Below are 18591 nucleotides of genomic sequence, written 5' to 3' on the forward strand. Positions count from 1 at the left end.
GGAAACTGGTCAAAATTAAGCTTTCATATTAAGAGAAAGCTTAACTCTTGTGTTTAGTATCTTGAGACAGCTTTCGAAAGGAAAACAAGAGTTCTACAAAAATGAATCGAAAAGGGGGATTCTCTCCAGTCTGGTATGGTGGCGAATGACCTCTCGGTGGTACTGAAGGCCCCTGGCCTCAGGCTCCAATAACCTCGGCCGAGGAAGTGAGGAGAGTCTCCGGGAAGAGAGGGCCTGGGCGGCCACGTCGTCCTACTCACCCCAGGGGGCAGCAGGAAGGAGGCAAGGAGAGAGCGACATTCGCGCCCACGGCCCGTCCCCGGGCAGGCAGCAGGGTCCCCGGGGACTCAGGGGTGGGGGCCGACCCCTCTCCCAGACCCTCTACTCACTCCGCAAGTGGCCAGCAAGAAAGCCATTCGCCAAGGCCCCCGCCCTCTGTGCCTCCAGGGGAGGGAGCCGGGGGCCGCTTCCGAGCACCCCTTTTTCTCCCCACCTCCGCCGGATCCCGTGCTGCGGCGCAGTCTGTCTGGCCAGGTCCAGCCGGTCCCCCGGGACACCCCCCTCACACCTACCCCTGCTCCGCCCCCGCCCCGGCGGGCCGCACTGATTGGCTGGTCTTGCTGCCTCCTGGCAAAGAGACCCCTGGCGATTGGCCATAGGTCACCTGCTGTAAAGGAGGTGAGCGGCTGACGATTGGCGGTTAGGCCAATTTTGGGGTGGAGAGGGGGGAGGGACCGGCCCCTGCCGGCGGGCACCGGGAGGACCAGGCTCGGCAGACCGGGCTCCCCGGCCCCTCCCTCTGTACCCCTGCCCAGACACCTCTTCCTGGAGCCCAGGGCTCACCTTGGGGCCGGGGTCCCGCGCCCGCGCCCGGACCCGCGCCTCGGAACACGCGGCAGAAACCGCCAAGCCAATGCCGCCCCCAGGAAAGGGCGCTCGTGACTCCAGGGAGCGCAGCTAGGCTTCGGGGATTCCCACAGGGTGCTGACTGGGGAAGGACCCAGTCACAGACGTAAGCTTGCTCCACCTCCACCCACCCTCTTCCAGCTCGACATCCCCAATATTTTGGTGGCTGTGGAGCCAAGTTTCATCTTAATAACTGCTTTTGCTTACTTCCGGAAGTTGTGTCGCGAAGCGGAGGAGGGCGTGAGGGGAGGAGGAGATAACTATATCAATAAACAAAAGCAGGAGTGCCTGTTTTATTTTATTAATCCAGGGAAACATCGTGGGCCTGCTGTTGTGCCACAGCTCCATAAGGTATGTAGGTGGCTTGTGAAGATGCTTCGGGAATCCAAGTAGCATAACCAAATTTGATCAAAATTTCAGACTTAGAGGACCTTAACAGAACCATCCAAAATGCAGGAAATCACAGACATAAACGGTTATTAATTTACTGATCTGGAGGACAATCTCCTGCTGTTACTGTTTTTTCCTTATGGTTATTTACATACCCATGATTCTACTAAATGCCTAAGCATCTAATTTTTGTACTACTTCTGGTAGCCCTTACAACAACTAGCACAGTGCACACTGCACAAAAGGGTCATCGCTGCACTCATTGTTAAAGATAGCTTCGGTTTGTTTTATGTAAATTTTTTCAAAATGTCCAGTACCAAACGCATTCTCTTCCAGCACCCGATCCTCAAAAGCCTGGTCCTCTTCTAGTGCTCCCGGTATCGGTACATAAAAACATTACCATCCACTCTAATACGCAAACCATAAACCTGGCAAGTCCTTGCTGCCGCCCTCATTCCACATTCAATCCATCACCACTTTCTGCCATTTTTACCTCCTAAATACAACCTCAATTCTATCCACTTCTCTCCATCACCATCACTTAATTACAGGTCCCAGTCTCTTGAAATAACCTCCTTAGTAAAATCTTCCTGCTTCTTAAAGCTCCTCCAATTCATTCTCAACACTATGTACACAGTAATTGGTTTCCAAAACCAACATCATTACTCCTTCCTCAATGCTCACCCCCCGACCATTAAAGAATTTCAAACTGCTTTCCTCCGTGCTTAGAATACAACTCAGCCATCAATATGGTCTGCAAGTTTAGCCATACCTACCCCTAGCTCCATCTTAACCTTTCCGCTCCCTCATTTTCTGCACTCCACACAATGGACTTTTTCAAGTTTCTTCAATATGCCATGAATCTTCTAACCTCGGGCCCTTGGCACATGGCCCATGATTATTTCTATTACACTGTCCCCTGGACACCAACCCCCACCTTTCACTTAATTTACTTCTGCTCATTATTTCCTTCCTGACTATGTGAATTCTCCCTATTATATGTTCTCATAGCTCCTTTGTAAAACTTTACAGCTATAATTTTACGTGTATTGAGTTATTCCTCTTTTTAAACAAATTTATTGAGTTATACTTTATATACAATTAAATGCATCCATTTTAGATATACAGTTCAATATATATTAATAAACATATGCACAAATGTAACCACTACCACAATTAAGACATAAAACATTTCTGTTATCCCAAAACTTCCCTTGTGCTCCTCCAGCAGTCAATTCCACCAACCACTGCTCTATTTCCTATCTATTTGCATTATTCTTTATCTAATATTTATGTTCACCACTAGACTGTAAGCTTAAAGAGGCAAGGATTTATCTGATTTTGTTCATCATATCCTCAGTATTTAGCTAAATGCCTAACACATATTAGGTAGAGTAATGGATTTCCTATGGTAATAGATTCTGAAAATAAACATTAATTCTATGATAAACATCAATTAAACTATCAACAGTGATTCAGAAAATTACAGTAAATTTGCCAGATGGCAAAGTTGCATTATCTAACAAAAAGAGATACTTGGTTCAAAGTTAGGAATGAATACCCTCTATACAACTCTACAAAGGCTATGATAGTGTACCTCCTCATTCATCACTGTCTTTACCATCTCCTCATAAGGGACTGGCATGTATTAGGTGTTTAATAAATAAGTGTCTGCTGAATAAATGGAATACCAGATCCTATGCTACAAAAATAGCACTATAAACATAGCTAAAAGGGTTGAAAATGGCTAGTCTGACAAGCAGAACAGAGAAAGCAGAGAGGCATGAGGCCGATGATTTTCTATATGAACCTTTTAGTACCATTTAGGTTTTTAAATTATATGAGATAGGTGCGATTGCCCTATTTTTTAGAGTTAAATTCTGCATTGGCCACTTAACTTTCTTCTGAAACAACTAGAAGATTTCATTAAAACTACATGAGTTGCCAAAATTGGTTAGAAGTACGCAGCTCCTTGCCACAAGATAGATGAAATGGCTTTGTATTGTGCAATTACTCTTCATTTTAAATTCTCCACTTTTACACACACTAACTTTACATTAGGATTAGCATGTTAACAAGTGGGAACTCTGTTTTTCTCTAAAAAAAGGATATGGAAAACTAATGCTTTTATTTTATAAACTACATAGTTTATAATTTTTTTAAAAGCATAACTTACTTACGACATCACTTTATTGTAGTTTTTTAAAAATTCAATTTTGGAGGGTATAGCTCAGTGGTAGAGGGCATGCTTAGTATGTGTGGGGTCCTGGGTTCAATCCTCAGTACCTCCACTAAAAAAATTTTTTAACTCAATTTTCATGATTTTTATTTTCTTCTTTATATTAGGCTGAGATCCATAAAGACAAGGACAATATGTCGTTCATTCACAATTATATCCTGTACCACTAGTATAGTGCATGGAATACATTAAATGTCTGATAAATATTTACCAAATAAGTAACTTTTCTGTATTCTCTATATGTTCTAAATTGAACATGCACTACTTTTTTAAATTTTTTTAACTTTTTAGTTTTATAAAGAGAAGAGAGGAAAATATATAAGTTCTGAGAGACTTCCATAAAAACACAGTTAAAATAAATTTCTGTCAGTTAAAGGAATAACCTTTAGCACCTATGAAACTGGACCATCTGTTCTTAGTTGTTTCCCAAGAGTTCAAGATAGATGGGCCACCACTAACTAGTACAACAGAATTTATTTAAAAAAATGAATCCTAGAATTCTAAGTTCCAATTTAGGAGCCAGAAATCTGTCTGCCCTCAGTAATAGCAACTGCGTTGGCAACAGCCCTTAGGGGAATTTTCCTTTGTTGTGGGAACCCTAAGTAACCGGCTACTTCGTTATGCCATTTTACCTGTGGAAGAGGTGACACATCTATACTGCAATTTTTCCTTTGGGAAATAAAGGGCTTCAAGTGAGAAAAACAAACACATCTATTTTTCTATATGATACAAAAATAAAATCTAATGAGGCCATAGGAAACAATACAGTGATATTATTATATATTATATTAGTATTACATATTGAGAAATTGAAATATACATTCAAAAACCTAATCTTCAGTGAAGTAGCTTAACACTCAAGAAAAATACTCAAAAGATTTCTATTAGTATTAGTTACCCAGTTAGATACATAAGCCATTACAGAAAGAGTATAGAATTAAGGTAACCTAATACTAATGATTAGTTTCTCAGCTCCTATCCTAAATTGCACCTTAAATACTAAATTTGCATTTGTTGATAATAAAAGTTTAACAGATATATAATTATACCAAAGTATCTGATTTTGAAAAAAGGCTTCAGATTGGTTCTATTGTTTTTCCAGCCTCAATAACAATTTGTAATCTGAATTCTATCACATGTCCTTTACGTATAAAAAATGCATGATGGTTTACTCACAGATTCAATGGCATTTCTAGTGAGGTTTCTACCAGTACCCCCATTTCTCTTGGTTATATTCTTACAGGTATCACGTCCTTTCTCTCTAGGGGCTTGAGATCAAAGCCAATGTGTAATTCCGTGACATAAATCTTAGCAATGTTCTCCTAGGGCAGTCTACCAGGCAAGAAATAAAAACAAAAATAAAGAAATGGGACCTAATTAAATTTATAAGCTTTTGCACAGCAAAGGGAACTATAAACAAAACAAAAAGACAACCTAGAGAATGGGAAAAAATATTTGCAAATGATGCAACTGACAAGGGTTTAACCTCCAGAATATAAACACAGCTCATACAACTTAATAAGAAAAAAACCAAACAACCCAATCCGAAAATGGGCAGAAGACTTAAACAAGTAATTCTCCAATAAAGACATACAAATGGCCAATAGGCACATGAAAAAAATGCTCAGTATCACTAATTATCAGAGAAATGCAAATCAAAACTACAGTAAGGAATCACCTCATACCAGTCAAAACAGCCATCATTAAATAGCCCACAAATGATAAATGCTGGAGAGAGTGAACAGGGAACCCTTCTGCATTGTTGGTGGGAATGTAGTTTGGTGCAATGATTATGGAAAACAGTATGGAGAGTCCTCAAAAAACTAAAAACAGACTTACCCTGTGATCCAGCAATCCCACTCCTGGGCATATATCCAGAGGGAACTCTAATTTGAAAAGACACATGCACCCCAATGTTCACAGCAGCACTATATACAATAGCCAGGACATGGAAACAACCTAAATGACCATCAACAGATGACTGGATAAAGTTGTGATATATTTATACAATGGGATACTACTCAGCCATAAAAAGGAATAAAATAATGCCATTTGCTGCAATGTGGATGGACCTGGAGATCGTCATTCTAAGTGAAGTAAGCCAGAAAGAGAAAGAAAAATACCATATGATATCATCTATATGTGGAATCTAAAAAAAGGCACCAATGAACTTATTTACAAAACAGAAACAGACTCACAGACATAGAAAACAAGTTTCTGGTTACCAGGGAAGGAAGGGAGTAGGAAAGGATAAATTGGGAGTTCGTGATTTGCAGATACTAACTAGTATATATAAAATAGATAAATAAAGTTTTCACTGTATAGGACAGGGGACTATATATCTTATAGTAGTAACCTATAATGAAAAAGAATATGAAAACGAATGTATGTATGTATAAGTATGCAGTAGTAACAAAATTCCAAACTGATAACTACCTAAGATACAGTCTACAGTAGCCTACATAAACTCATGCAAGGACAATTACAAGCCCAATTTCTTGACCCAAAGAATACTCACAGGAACCATTTAGTATAAAAGTTTTTAAAATATCAACTCATTTATAACATAAAAGCCAAAAACTTAAATGTTTATACAACTCAATTAAACACCTAAGTGAGGGTCTTCAAATTGGGATCTAAAAAAGTCTCTATCACAATCTTTTGTGTTTTAGCTTTAGTTTCTGATAACCTATAAAAATTAGTATAACCACACACTGAATCAGCCAGTGACAACCTCAAATGCAAATACCATCAAGTTATTTCATTGCCCATGTTTTTCTTTATAATCAAGTTAGCACCAAGTACTACCACTTGCCATGAAAATGACATATGTGTGAAGTGAAGGTCAAAGACCTCATGACAAGTGCTGTACAAATGAAGGTTTCCCAGTAGCCAGAACAGAGAAAAGTGGTGAGATTATAAAGTATTCAAATTCCACACAGTAGTGTATGCATGCCAAATTTAAAAAGAATCTATCCCCTGACAGTATCATATTCACATTCTAAGTAGTGACCCACTTTAAGCAAGGTAATATCACTCATCACATTAATGTTAATTTAGATTTTATTGCTTTGTGTTTTGTTTGTATTTAATTTGCAACTATCATTCACATGTACAGTTAGTTCTGTAAGATTTTAAGCCTAAGAAGTTTATATGGAGCTTTATGTTTGTCCACATTAAATAACATTATGATATTTTACTTTAAAACACTGGAATTCAAGAATTCTTTTCTTGCAAGAGTTTTTTTTTTCCCCCAAATGGGTCCATTTACTCAAGTTTATAAAACTGATTTTATACCTGTATGCTATCCAGACAAGCTGCTGTAATTCATAATACCTTATATAATATAGGGTAGATACTGCAAAACCTATAGGATATAACATCCTAAGTCTTATTCCAGTGATCAATCCCTTGCTGGCAATCTCTCAACATTCAGTTTGCACTAAAGCTTACTAGGTTAAGTATAGAATCTGAAAGGTTTCCCTCCATTAATCAGTAACATCAAATATCTACTGAACGCCTCTTATAGGCTAAAAAGAGAGAAGAGGCTTAGCAGTTCCTATGGCCTCTCTTCAAGGAGTGAAGTTGGTTGTAAACACATGAAAATATAATACAAGCTAAATACAACAAGTTTAGAATGACTATTGGAAACTTAACTTCCATAGGAGTTAAAAGGAGGTAAAAGGTTTTAGTTGTGTCCTTCCATCCTCAGACTACCCTAATTGCAATTTGCAGATACTCACAGAGAAGCAGGGATACTAGGAAAAAACAATAACAAAAGAAAGAAAGAACGAAAGGGAAAGGTAGAAGAGATGCTTCAGATGAATTTATAGTTAATCAGGATGGAAGGAAGACTGGAACAATTATTTATGAGTACCTTCTATGTCCAAGGCATAATATGTTAGAGATACTATATAATACCTCACCACAGCCACTTTATTGAGGTTTTATACCTACCATTAGAGATCAGGTAAATTTTAAAAGAGGTTTAAAAGACAGATTACACAGCTAGTAAGAGGGTAGAGCCAGGACCCAAATCCTGGTCAGCCCAGCTCTAAAAATTTTCTACTATAGTATACTGCATCTTATGCCTTATTCAGAAGCTTGGACAGTGCCTGTTGGGCTTTGGAAAAGTACTATGGGAAACATACTATCAATAAGACAGATTTTCTCTCTAGCCTCATAATCTCAAGTGGGAGATGAGTTATATAATATTTTATTATTAAAAGAGATAATGCAGGTAAAATCCACATAATTCTTGGCACATAAGAAATGTTCAAATATTAGTTGCTACTATTATTACTACAAAGCAGAATGTTATATAGGTTACATAGACATGGACACTGTAGCAGAGGTTAAGGAATAAGAGGCTAATTTTTTATTATCGTGAAAAGAAAAAGATGGAATGAAAAGGTAATACACACTGGGCCTTAAATGATGGAATGAAACTTACAGAGGCACATTTGAGGGTTGGCGGTGGGGAGGACTTAGAGGAGCATGAACAGAAGCACGGAACCAGGAAAGATTTCTATGTGAAGCATCAGGTACATGTGGGAAATGGAAATGGAAAGGTAGGTTGGGGTCAAACCAAAGAGATCCTGAAATCTCCTAGTAAATTTTACTTCATCCTATAGGCAAATATAAACCATTAAAGGTTTTTCACAGTTATGGATGCCTTAAGATCTTAATTTTAGTTGCTCAGTTTATAGGATGAAAAAGGAAATAAATTCAGGAATATTAGGAGAGTACCAGAAAAATGACAGTCAAAGTGAGCAAAGGAGTGTGAGTAATCTTATTAAAAAGAGGAAAAGAAAAGGGAAAAAAAGAGTCCCCAGATATGGCAGGTTAGAAGTTATCACCTTAAAACGTTCAAACATCAATGGCTCAGAGAATAATGCTGTCATTTAACAGAAGCAGAAAAAATGGATAAAGAGAAGGATTTGAGGAGAAGAGAGTTGATAAACTAGCTCAGTTTTAGCCATGTTTAGGCTGAAATCCAGGGAGACACATAATTGGCAAAAATCCAAAAGGGAAGAATGTAGGACTAAAACTAAGTATCAAAAGAGATATAAAAATAGGGGGAGGGGAGAAAGTCATCTACACAGAAGTTTTAGCTGAATTCATGAAAATGGTGGAGTCTGCTGGAGGGTGAGGGAGTAAAGTCATAGTCTGAAAGGAAAAATGCACTCAAGAGTGTGGAGGTAGTATTAACATTGGGAAAGAGTGAGAATTTTTTTTCTTTGACGTATGCAAAGCAGAGAAAGAAAGTATAGGTGAAGTCCCCAAGAAGTTGAAGAAATGAAACCTTTTTCTACAAAGAAGGAAGTGGGCTGTATTAGATACTGAATGGTAATGAAAAAGATTCTACTGTGAGGACTTAACTAGCAATCAAGAAGTCAATAAGAAGACTGTCAAATATTTATATAAATCTGATTAAAGTCAGACAAAATCTAAATTATGATAGACACAGCCATCCGTATTTTATGACCTCTAACTAGAAGCAGGGAAACTAGATCGTGGGGTCCCTGGGAATGGAAACCAGAATGTAAAATATCCAGTGACGAGAAATTCTAAGGGTGACAGTAAAATATATGTTGAAGAAGCAGACCATCAGGTCTATACTGAGGCGTGAGACAAGCAAAACTAGAAAGTTACCAAATGACAAGAAAAATGGAGAAGTAGAGCTCAGATCAAATGAGAGAAGAAAAGTTCAGAAGAAATAAAGCGATAGAAGAGGATGAAGGTAAGAAAAGTGTGGTTAAAGAGAAAACACTTTTCAATTCAGTATTTTGGAGGTGCTACAGCTCTCTGTAACGACAAGGCCAAAGCAGTACAGTTTAATGGCTAAAGCAGACATGAAATTCAGCGGAAAAGGGAGACATGAAAATATGTTCTCCTACACTCACTTGGAAGTGAGCTCCATGAGTGCCTACTCCACAGGACTAACAGTATGGTATACATTTCAAAAGTACCTGATAAAAAGCTACCTAGACATCAGCTGTTTGTTGGTTAATTCCTTCAATTATTTCTTCATTTAACTAGCATTTATAGAGCACCATTTAGAATGTCAAGTACTGGGGGTGGGAATGAAAAGAACAGTTGTATTAGTAATGGCTTAAAATTGATCAAGTTCTTACTGTAGCAAGGCACTAGTTCAACAAATTTCCATTTAACTCATTTAATCATCAAAACAACCCTGTAAAGTAGGTGCTTTTATTAGCCTCTTTTTATAGAAGAGAACACTGGGACTCAGAGTAAGTTCAATGTCAAGAGTAAGTGGTGGCACTGAAATACCAACTAAGCCATTCTGGCTCCAGAGTCAAGTCCTTTACCACACTTCACCATCTCTGGGAAGAGAATCTTTCCATTTTTGCCAGTCAAATTAACATTTAATTATGTATTTCTAAATGTCTTATGTTCTGCATGTATTAACTTGAGAAAAAATACATATTTTATATTACATGTATTTTAAAATATCAAAGCTATCACATCCCAAAGTTAACTTTATCTTCTTGTTGTTCCCAAAGACATATAACCTCTCTTCGCAGCAAAAGCTCATAAATTCCAAAAATGGATCAAACTAGGTACCTGACCTTAGGGATTCTGCATCCTAACTGATGAGATGGGAGTTTAAAGGGTAACAAGAATATGATAAGGACTTAGTGAACCGAGCAATGAGTACTACATTCAAAGGAAAGAGATCACTGAATTTGGGGGGGTAGGGGAGGAGGGGTCAGCTGGGGAGGCTCCATGTGAAGAGGTCAGTTCTAAAGTGGGCTTCAAGGAAAAGAGGCAGAATGCAAAGGCAGAGTAGAGGCAGATGGCATTACAGAGAGAGAGAACACCATGTGCAAGAAAGTAGGGACCAGAAATGAAAAGACGTGTCCAGAGGAGAGCAAGTAAGCAGCAGCACTCCAGTAGGTTTATGTAGGGGTGCAGTGGTAGAAATGTCTGGAAGGGCAGCTGAGAATAGATCACAGGGAGAATGTCTGTCTAATCAATTGTGGAGGGACTCTCATCTGCCACATTCAATCTGATGTAATTCTTAAAATACATATCTTCTTACTGATCACAAACTTGCTGAAATGATGCTTCAGTCATTTATAAAACAGCCTAAATTTAAAAGAAACTTACAGGAATTATGAAGTTGCTTTTAAAAAGCATAAGCTTATAGAGTAACTTACAGGCGTCCTACTCCATATTCATTTCTTACAAGTCGTATTCAACTCCTAACAACCTCATATATTCAACTCCTAACAACCACATCCTCACATGTTTTTTAAGCCTCTGAACACTTTCAAAGTGATGGGGAGCTCACCATTTTGTAGGACCTGGGATGCACTATACTAACTTGTTTAATCAAGCCAATGCCTGGTATAGGACAAAGATAAGTAGTGAGAAAGGGTTGTAAAATATCAGTTTTCTATGATTCAATACTGTAATTCAAAATAATCAAAACAAAACCCTCTATACATGCCACAATATAAGCTCCTTCAGTGGAGAACAAATAGAAAATTATGTTTAGTGTGGCAGAGTAGACATTTGCTGTTTTTGTCACCCAACATCTTTTTTCCCTAATCTGACTTTGGTTGGGGGTGGGGAGGACTAACTTCTACCCTACCAACTATGTGTTTCTGATGAAGCAGATAACATCCCATGTAGAGCATGACTGTGAAACTGTGATTGGCAGGACTGAGAAAGTGATCTAAGCTAAGGTGATCAGCACTAATCCTTTTCATCCAGAAAGAACAATAACCTACTATGGATCTGAAGTCCCTACAATGGGAGGCTGAAATTGCTGCAACCATCTGACTATTAAAAAGGGAGAACCTATCTAAAAATGAAGCCTACCCAGAAGACTAAGTCCTAGGAATAGAGATGAGGGATCTGAGTCCTCAAGACATTGCTAAATGCCTAATTCAAACCACACCTAAGCCAGATTTGCTTTTTTCTTAAACCAGTTTGGGTTTTCTTTCTTTCTTTCTTTCTTTTTTCACTTTCATCCCTTATAGTACTACCCAAAACATATGATTAACTGACAAATTCTGTAGCAAGAAAAGTAGGTCAACTTCTCAGCACTTATCCATTACCATGCATTATTATATAATTTGGCTATGCCAATAACCAAGTATAGGTACTAAATTTTAAAAATGAACCTGGCACATTTTAATTTTAAGATAGCATTTCACTTTCAACATTGTCTTGTACTGTCTTGTTTCTAGACAAAAATCAGTATTTTAAGCAGAAGAAAATGACTATAACTTTATTATGTAACACTGTAAAGGCAAGAATAAATAACTCAGAAATCAAAAGTTTTAATTTCATCATATCAGTTATCTAAAAAACCAGAAAACAAATAAAAACTAATAAACTATCCAGAAGCCATGTAAAGACTCCTACCTGAAGCTGAAGAGTATGTCGAAGAATCGTTTCTTCTAAGGCATGGATCCACTTCTCTCGCTCATCAGCATCACGAGCTAGAATAAAAGTTTATAAAAATTAAAACTTTAATTTCTACAATATAGCTGCATATTTGAAAGTAAAAATTTAAACCATGATGCTAATAGAAAAGATTTTTGGTTGTGCTATTTCTTTAATAGGTTCACCTTTCTAACCTTTTCAAATATGCAATCTATCACAGCCATTTATAACAAAGGGAATAGTTGTGTTCAATAATAGCAGACTACCTTCCCACTGAGAACAATTAGAAAAACTAGAATAATTATTAGAAAACAACTGTTTTGAAGGCATCAGAAAACAACAAAGTAGTAAAGAATTAACAGGCCAAAATCTAGGAAAAGACAAACATCTAGAAGATAAGCCTGGTATTTAGGGCCACTTTTCTACTGGAGACATTGTGACTTTCAGGAGGAGTTGTAGACTGAGCAACTTCTTAAAAGCTTGTCAGTATGTGTGGGCAGAAGGTATATGGGAACTCTATGTACTTTCTGCTCGACTTTTCTGTGAACCTAAAATTATTGTAAAAAAATTAAGTCTATTAAAAAAAAAGTCTTGTCAGGCCAAAAATTGGAGACTAGGGCCCACCAACAGCGGTGGCTCTGGTAAATAGTTCACGTTTTGATTGGGACCTCAATGGACTGCACCTTGGGATTAAGAATAAAACAGAATTAAAACAATTGCTCAGTTATGTGGGTGGCCCAGAAAAATCTTGATGCCTGAAATGGATTAAAACTACCCCAGGCTGTTAGTGACTCTAAACACCTCGCTAGCAAAAGCAAATGAAAATCTTTTCTTTTCTTTTTTTTTTTTTAACACTTTTTATTGATTTATAATCATTTTACAATGTTGTGTCAAATTCCAGTGTTCAGCACAATTTTTCAGTCATTCATGGACATATACACACTCATTGTCACATTTTTTTCTCTGTGAGTTATCATAACATTTTGTGTATATTTCCCTGTGCTATACAGTGTAATCTCGTTTATCTATTCTACAATTTTAAAATCCCAGTGTATCCCTTCCCACCCTCCACCCCCCTGAAAATCTTTTCTGTAGAAAGATAGTATTATTTTAGCTGCTGACTTGTTTCTATAAACATTTTTCAAATGCAATGTCTAGCACATAAACAAAGATAACCAAAGATATACAAGGAGACAAAATCACACATAAATGAGAATCAAAAGACAACAGAAACAGATCAACAGGAGCTCCAAATATTTGAACAAACAATCCCACACTTTAAAAGTAACTATGCTTAATACATTCAATAAAAGACTGAAAACTTTGACAGAAATTTAGAAACCATTTTAGAAATGATACAGGTTAAAATAATTGAATATAAATCCTAAAATTTAAAAACATAATAAGCAAATTTAGCAGATTAAGTCAACTAAAGAGACCATTAGAGAACTGGAAGAGAGATCAGAAGAAACTCATCAGAAGAGATCAGGAGAAACTCATCAGAACAAAAGACGAGGCAAAGAGATAGAAAATATAGAAGAAAGGGAGAGCAACACAGACAGTGAGACGGTATAACATGCATGTGACTGTAATAATAAAAGGAGACAAAAAAAACAGTGGAATAAGAAGCACTATCTGGTTGAGAAGTTTTCAAAACACATGAAAGACCTTAAGCCACAGATTCAGAAGCCGTAAGAATTCTAACGATAAATCAAAGAAAACCCACAGGTAGGCACCCCAGCAAAAATTACTACACACCAGATACAGGAAATATCTTAAAAACAGGGGTGGGGCCGGGGTGGGGGGGGGTGGAGATGGGGGAGACAGAAAGAGAAGGAGGGAGGACAGATTGCTTTCAAAGAAGCAATAATTAAATCCTGCTAGGTCTCAAAAGAAACAGTGGGAACCAGAAGACAATAGAGAATTATATTTAATGGCTAAAAGAAAATAACTTCCAATGTAAAATTTGGTGAAAATTATCTTTCAGGAATTAAGATAAAATAAAGTCATTTTCAGACAAACAAAAAACAGAGAATTTGTCACCAGTAGATACTTATTTCAAAAAATTTGAAAAGGTATTCTCCATGCATAGAGAATAATGTCTGATGGGAGGTGGCAGAAGCAGGAAAAATGTAGATCAACAAAAATGACAAGTACATGGGTAAAACTAAATGAATATTAGCTATGTAAAATCACCATTAGACAAACACCCCAATAATAATTACTACAGTCAAGATCCACCAATGGCATACTGATAGCTAAAAATAGTGGGCAAAAGTTTGAGGAGAGAAAGGGTATTAGTAGAGTCTCAAAGTATCTCCCCCAATATATTTATCAACTACAAAGGGAAAAATAATTTTATGATGGAGAAATCTGGCAGACATCACCTTAATTCAGTGATCAACATTAACATCACCAGCAATAAATTTCTTGGTATCATATACCACCCTCCCAATATGGTCCATTGAGAAGGAAACAGCATCACTTCTGTAGTATTCTTGTCAAAAAAAGCAAAAACAAAAAACAAAAAACAAACCCGCCCCCCACATAATCTCAATTAATCTCAATCTAATCATGAGAAAATACCAGATAAATCCAAATTAAGAGACATTCTATGAAATTATTAGTACTCATCAAAAATGTCTTAGTCTCATAGAAAACAAACTGTGGTTATCAGGGAAGAAAGGGAGGGATGGACAGATTAGGAGTTTGGGATTAATAGATACACAGTACTATATATAAAATAAACAAACGAGAACCTACTGTATAGCACAGGGACCTATACTCAATTTCTTATAATGAGCTGTAATGGAAAAGAATCTGAAAAAAAAATTTATATATATACATATATGTATAACTGAATCGCTTTGCTGCACACCTGAAATTAACATTGTAAACTGACTATACCTCAGTAAAAAATAAGAATTTTTGAAAATGTCAATAAAAGTCAAAGTCATGAAGGACAAGAAAAGAATAAGGAACTGTCATAACTAAACACAATGTAGAATCTTAGATTGAATCCTGGAACAGAAAGGGGGCATTAAAAGGAAAAAAAAAATCAAATGAGCTCTATATTTTAAAGTATTATACCAAATAAGTAGAAGATTCAGCTCAGGACATCAGAACCTGAGCAAGATAAGGAGGACATACATCTATACATCATGCCAAGGGATAACCTGACATGAGGTATCAAAGCCAGCAGGATGAAGAGGGAATCTACACAATGGGAAAGACCAGCATGAGAGAGCCCAAGAAAGGTGAGGAGGGGGGACGGGGTCAGCCTGGCACAAGGTTTCCAAGGTTGAGTGGAATAAGTGTAATAGCCACACAAGGAAGTGAGTGATGATGGGAAACTAGTTACATACAGAAGGACTGATCAAATAAGTAAATATAATAAGGATAAAGCATTTCTCACTGTTGGAAAATAGTTACAAAAATGGCAAGGGAGAAAACCAGAATGATTTCTGGAATGTTAGATGGGAAATAGAGGTATCAGTATAAACTCATGGTTTTCAACATATATGTAAATAAATACATATGGAAATATGGACATATAAACACACTTATTTTCACAGATACATATGTAACATAATAAAACATTCATATGTTTCTTAGCTCTGAGAGGGCCTGGGTGCCATGACACCCAACAGCAATAAGTACACCTAGCACCAACAACAAAGTGCTGATTTCTAAATATCACTCTCCATTAAGAGGAACTAGGGCTCCTTGGAAAAACGGTTGATTCCAGAACTAAGACAGGGAAGGCGGAAAATGAGCTTGGAACATCTTTTTTGTGCCAGAAAGTAAGGAAAGAAGTACTCAGAGCATGATAGAAACATGTCAAAAGAACACAGAAGTCAGCTTCAAGGGAATCCTACTGGCCAAGTGGAGGACAATTTGAGCATCAGAATAAATAATGATAGTAAAGGATTATAATCCATTGAGTAAAACAGGAAACCATGAATTACCACTGATACACATAAACTGGAAGTTTTTGAGGAATGGGATTCAGCAAAGCTTTAAAATATCTCCCCATAAAATATTAAGAAGGGAAAAAGATAAAATTTAACAACAAAAGCCTGGCAGACACCACCTCAATCACATGATCAAAGTAAATGTCATCAAATACGAGGCAAATTGAAATCCTGTGATAAGAACATAGAATCATTTCTGTGATCTTCAGGTCAAAGATAATGTAATCTGAACCAAATCATAAAGAAATATCAGAAAAGAACAAACTGTGGAACATTCTACAAAATAATTAGCCTATAATCTTTAAAGGTGTCAAGGTTGTAAAAGTCAAGGAAAGACTGAGGAACTATTTCAGACTGAGGAGACTAAAGACAACTAAACACAAAATGTGATTCTGAACCAGACATTCTTGCTGTAAAGAACATTATTGGGACAACTGGTGAAACTCTGAATAGAGTCTAAGGATTAGATAGTATTGATGCATCAATGTTAATTTCCTGATTTTAATAATTGTATAGTGTATATGCAGGAAATATATAATAATAAAGCATTCAGGGGTGATGAGATACTTTCAAACAGCTGGGACAGCGATAGGGAGTTCTTTGTACTGTACTTGCAACTTTCCTGTAAATGTGTAATTGCTTTAAAGTTTTTAAAACTATATTTTAAAAATATTATTATGATAAATCGTGGTGTGAGGTGAACCCTCCTACACTTTTGGTGGGAATGTAGCTTGGTGCAGTAATTATGGAAAACAGTATGGAGATTCCTCAAAAAACTAACAACAGACTTACCCTGTGATCCAGCAATCCCACTCCTGGGCATATATCCAGAGGGAACTCTAATTTGAAAAGACACATGCACCCCAGTGTTCATAGCAGCACTATATACAATAGCCAGGACATGGAAACAACCTAAATGACCATCAACAGATGACTGGATAAAGAAGTTGTGGTATATTTATACAATGGAATACTACTCAGCCATAAAAAGGAATAAAATAATGCCATTTGCTGCAACGTGGATGGACCTAGAGATCGTCATTCTAAGTGAAGTAAGCCAGAAAGAGAAAGAAAAATACCATATGATATCACTCATATGTGGAATCTAAAAATAAGAAAAAGGAAAAAGAGGACACTAATGATCTCATCTACAAAACAGAAACAGACTCAGAGACATAGTAAACAATCTTATGGTTACTGGGGTAAAGGGAGTGGGAAGGGATAAATCTGGGAGTTTGAGATTTGCAAAGGTTAGCCACTATAAATAAAAATAAATATAAAAAAACAAGTTTCTTCTGTATAGCACAGGGAACTATATTTAACATCTTGTAATAACCTTTAATGAAAAAGAAGGTGAAAACAAATATATGTATGTATATGCATGACTGGAACATTGTGCTGAACACTAGAAATTGACACACTGTAACTGACTGTACTTCAAAAAAAAAAAAAAAGAAAAAAGAAAAGAAAAGCCTGTGCATCAAAGGAAACAATCAACAAAGAGAAAAGGAAACCTAAAGAAGGGGAGAAAATAACTGCAAATCATGTATGTGTTAACAGGTTAATATCCAGAATACAAAAGGAACCTCTACAACTCAACAGAAAACAATTTGATTAAAAAATGGGCAAAAGACTTGACTACATATTTCTCCGAAGACGTTCAAGTGGCCAATCAGCACATGAAAGGAAGCTCAACATCACTCATTATGGAAACACAAATCAAAACTACAATGAGATAATCACTTCACACCCATCTGGATGGGTACTATCAAAAGAACAGAAAATAGCTGTGCTTTGGTGAGGACACAGAGAAGTTGGAAACCTTATGCCCTGTTCGTAGGAATGTAAAATGGTACAGCCAATATGGAAAACAGCATGGAAGTTCCTCACAAAATTAAACAAAGAATTACCATATATTCCAGCAATCTTACTTCTGGGTATATACCAAAATAACTCAAAGCAGAATCTCAAAGAGATATTTGCACATCCACATTCATTGCAGCATTACTCACAATAGCCAAGGGGTGGATGCAACCCAAATGTTCATCAACAGATGAATGGATAAAGAATATGTATGGAGAAGATACATACGATGGAATATTATGCAGCCTTTAAGAAGGAGGAAATCATGTCATATGCTATGACACAGATGAACTTGGACAACATTATGCTAAGTGAAATAAGCCAGTAGCAAAAGGACAAATACTGCATGATTCTACTCATATGAAAAATCTAAAGTAGTCAAAATCATAGAAACAGAAAGTAGAAATGTGGTTACCAAGGGCTAGGGAGAAGAGGGAGGGGGAATTAGTGTTTAATGGGTATTGACTTTCAGTGTCACATTCTAGAGATCTGTTCCACTACAATGTGAATATATACTACTGAACTGTACACATAAAAATGACCAAGATGGTCAATTTAATATTATGTGTTTTTTATGACAGTTCTTTAAAAAATGGAGGCTTGGACTAAATTGGGCCTTCCAGCTGAAAATTCAATATTCTATTATTCTGACTAACCTAGCACACCTTTATTCTCCCATGAGGCAGTAAACAAACCTTGACCCTATGGCGTCTAATAAAAAAAGTATCTTTGTGTATATGAAGCACCAATGAGATGTCTGGTTATTATTCAATCATAATAAATTATTTGTTCATTTGA

At 36.9% G+C, this 18591-nt stretch overlaps 1 protein-coding gene across 10 annotated transcripts in view; it reads right to left on the bottom strand.

Moving 5' to 3' along the window:
• The window catches only part of OSBPL9 (oxysterol binding protein like 9), a 203056-nt gene that overhangs the window by 55040 nt on the left and 129425 nt on the right, over positions 1–18591 (bottom strand). For 6 of the 10 annotated variants that reach the window (XM_072974463.1, XM_006200473.4, XM_006200472.3 and 3 more), the window contains one exon: positions 11936–12012. In XM_072974463.1, the coding sequence (XP_072830564.1) occupies positions 11936–12012 (77 nt within the window). Of the gene's footprint in view, positions 1–389; positions 567–843; positions 956–11935; positions 12013–18591 lie in introns of those variants that run through there. The other 4 variants (XM_031684263.2, XM_006200476.4, XM_015236146.3 and 1 more) reach the window with 4 other exon arrangements.

Source organism: Vicugna pacos, chromosome 13 (assembly GCF_048564905.1).
Source record: "Vicugna pacos chromosome 13, VicPac4, whole genome shotgun sequence".
NCBI classification, from domain to species: domain Eukaryota; kingdom Metazoa; phylum Chordata; class Mammalia; order Artiodactyla; family Camelidae; genus Vicugna; species Vicugna pacos.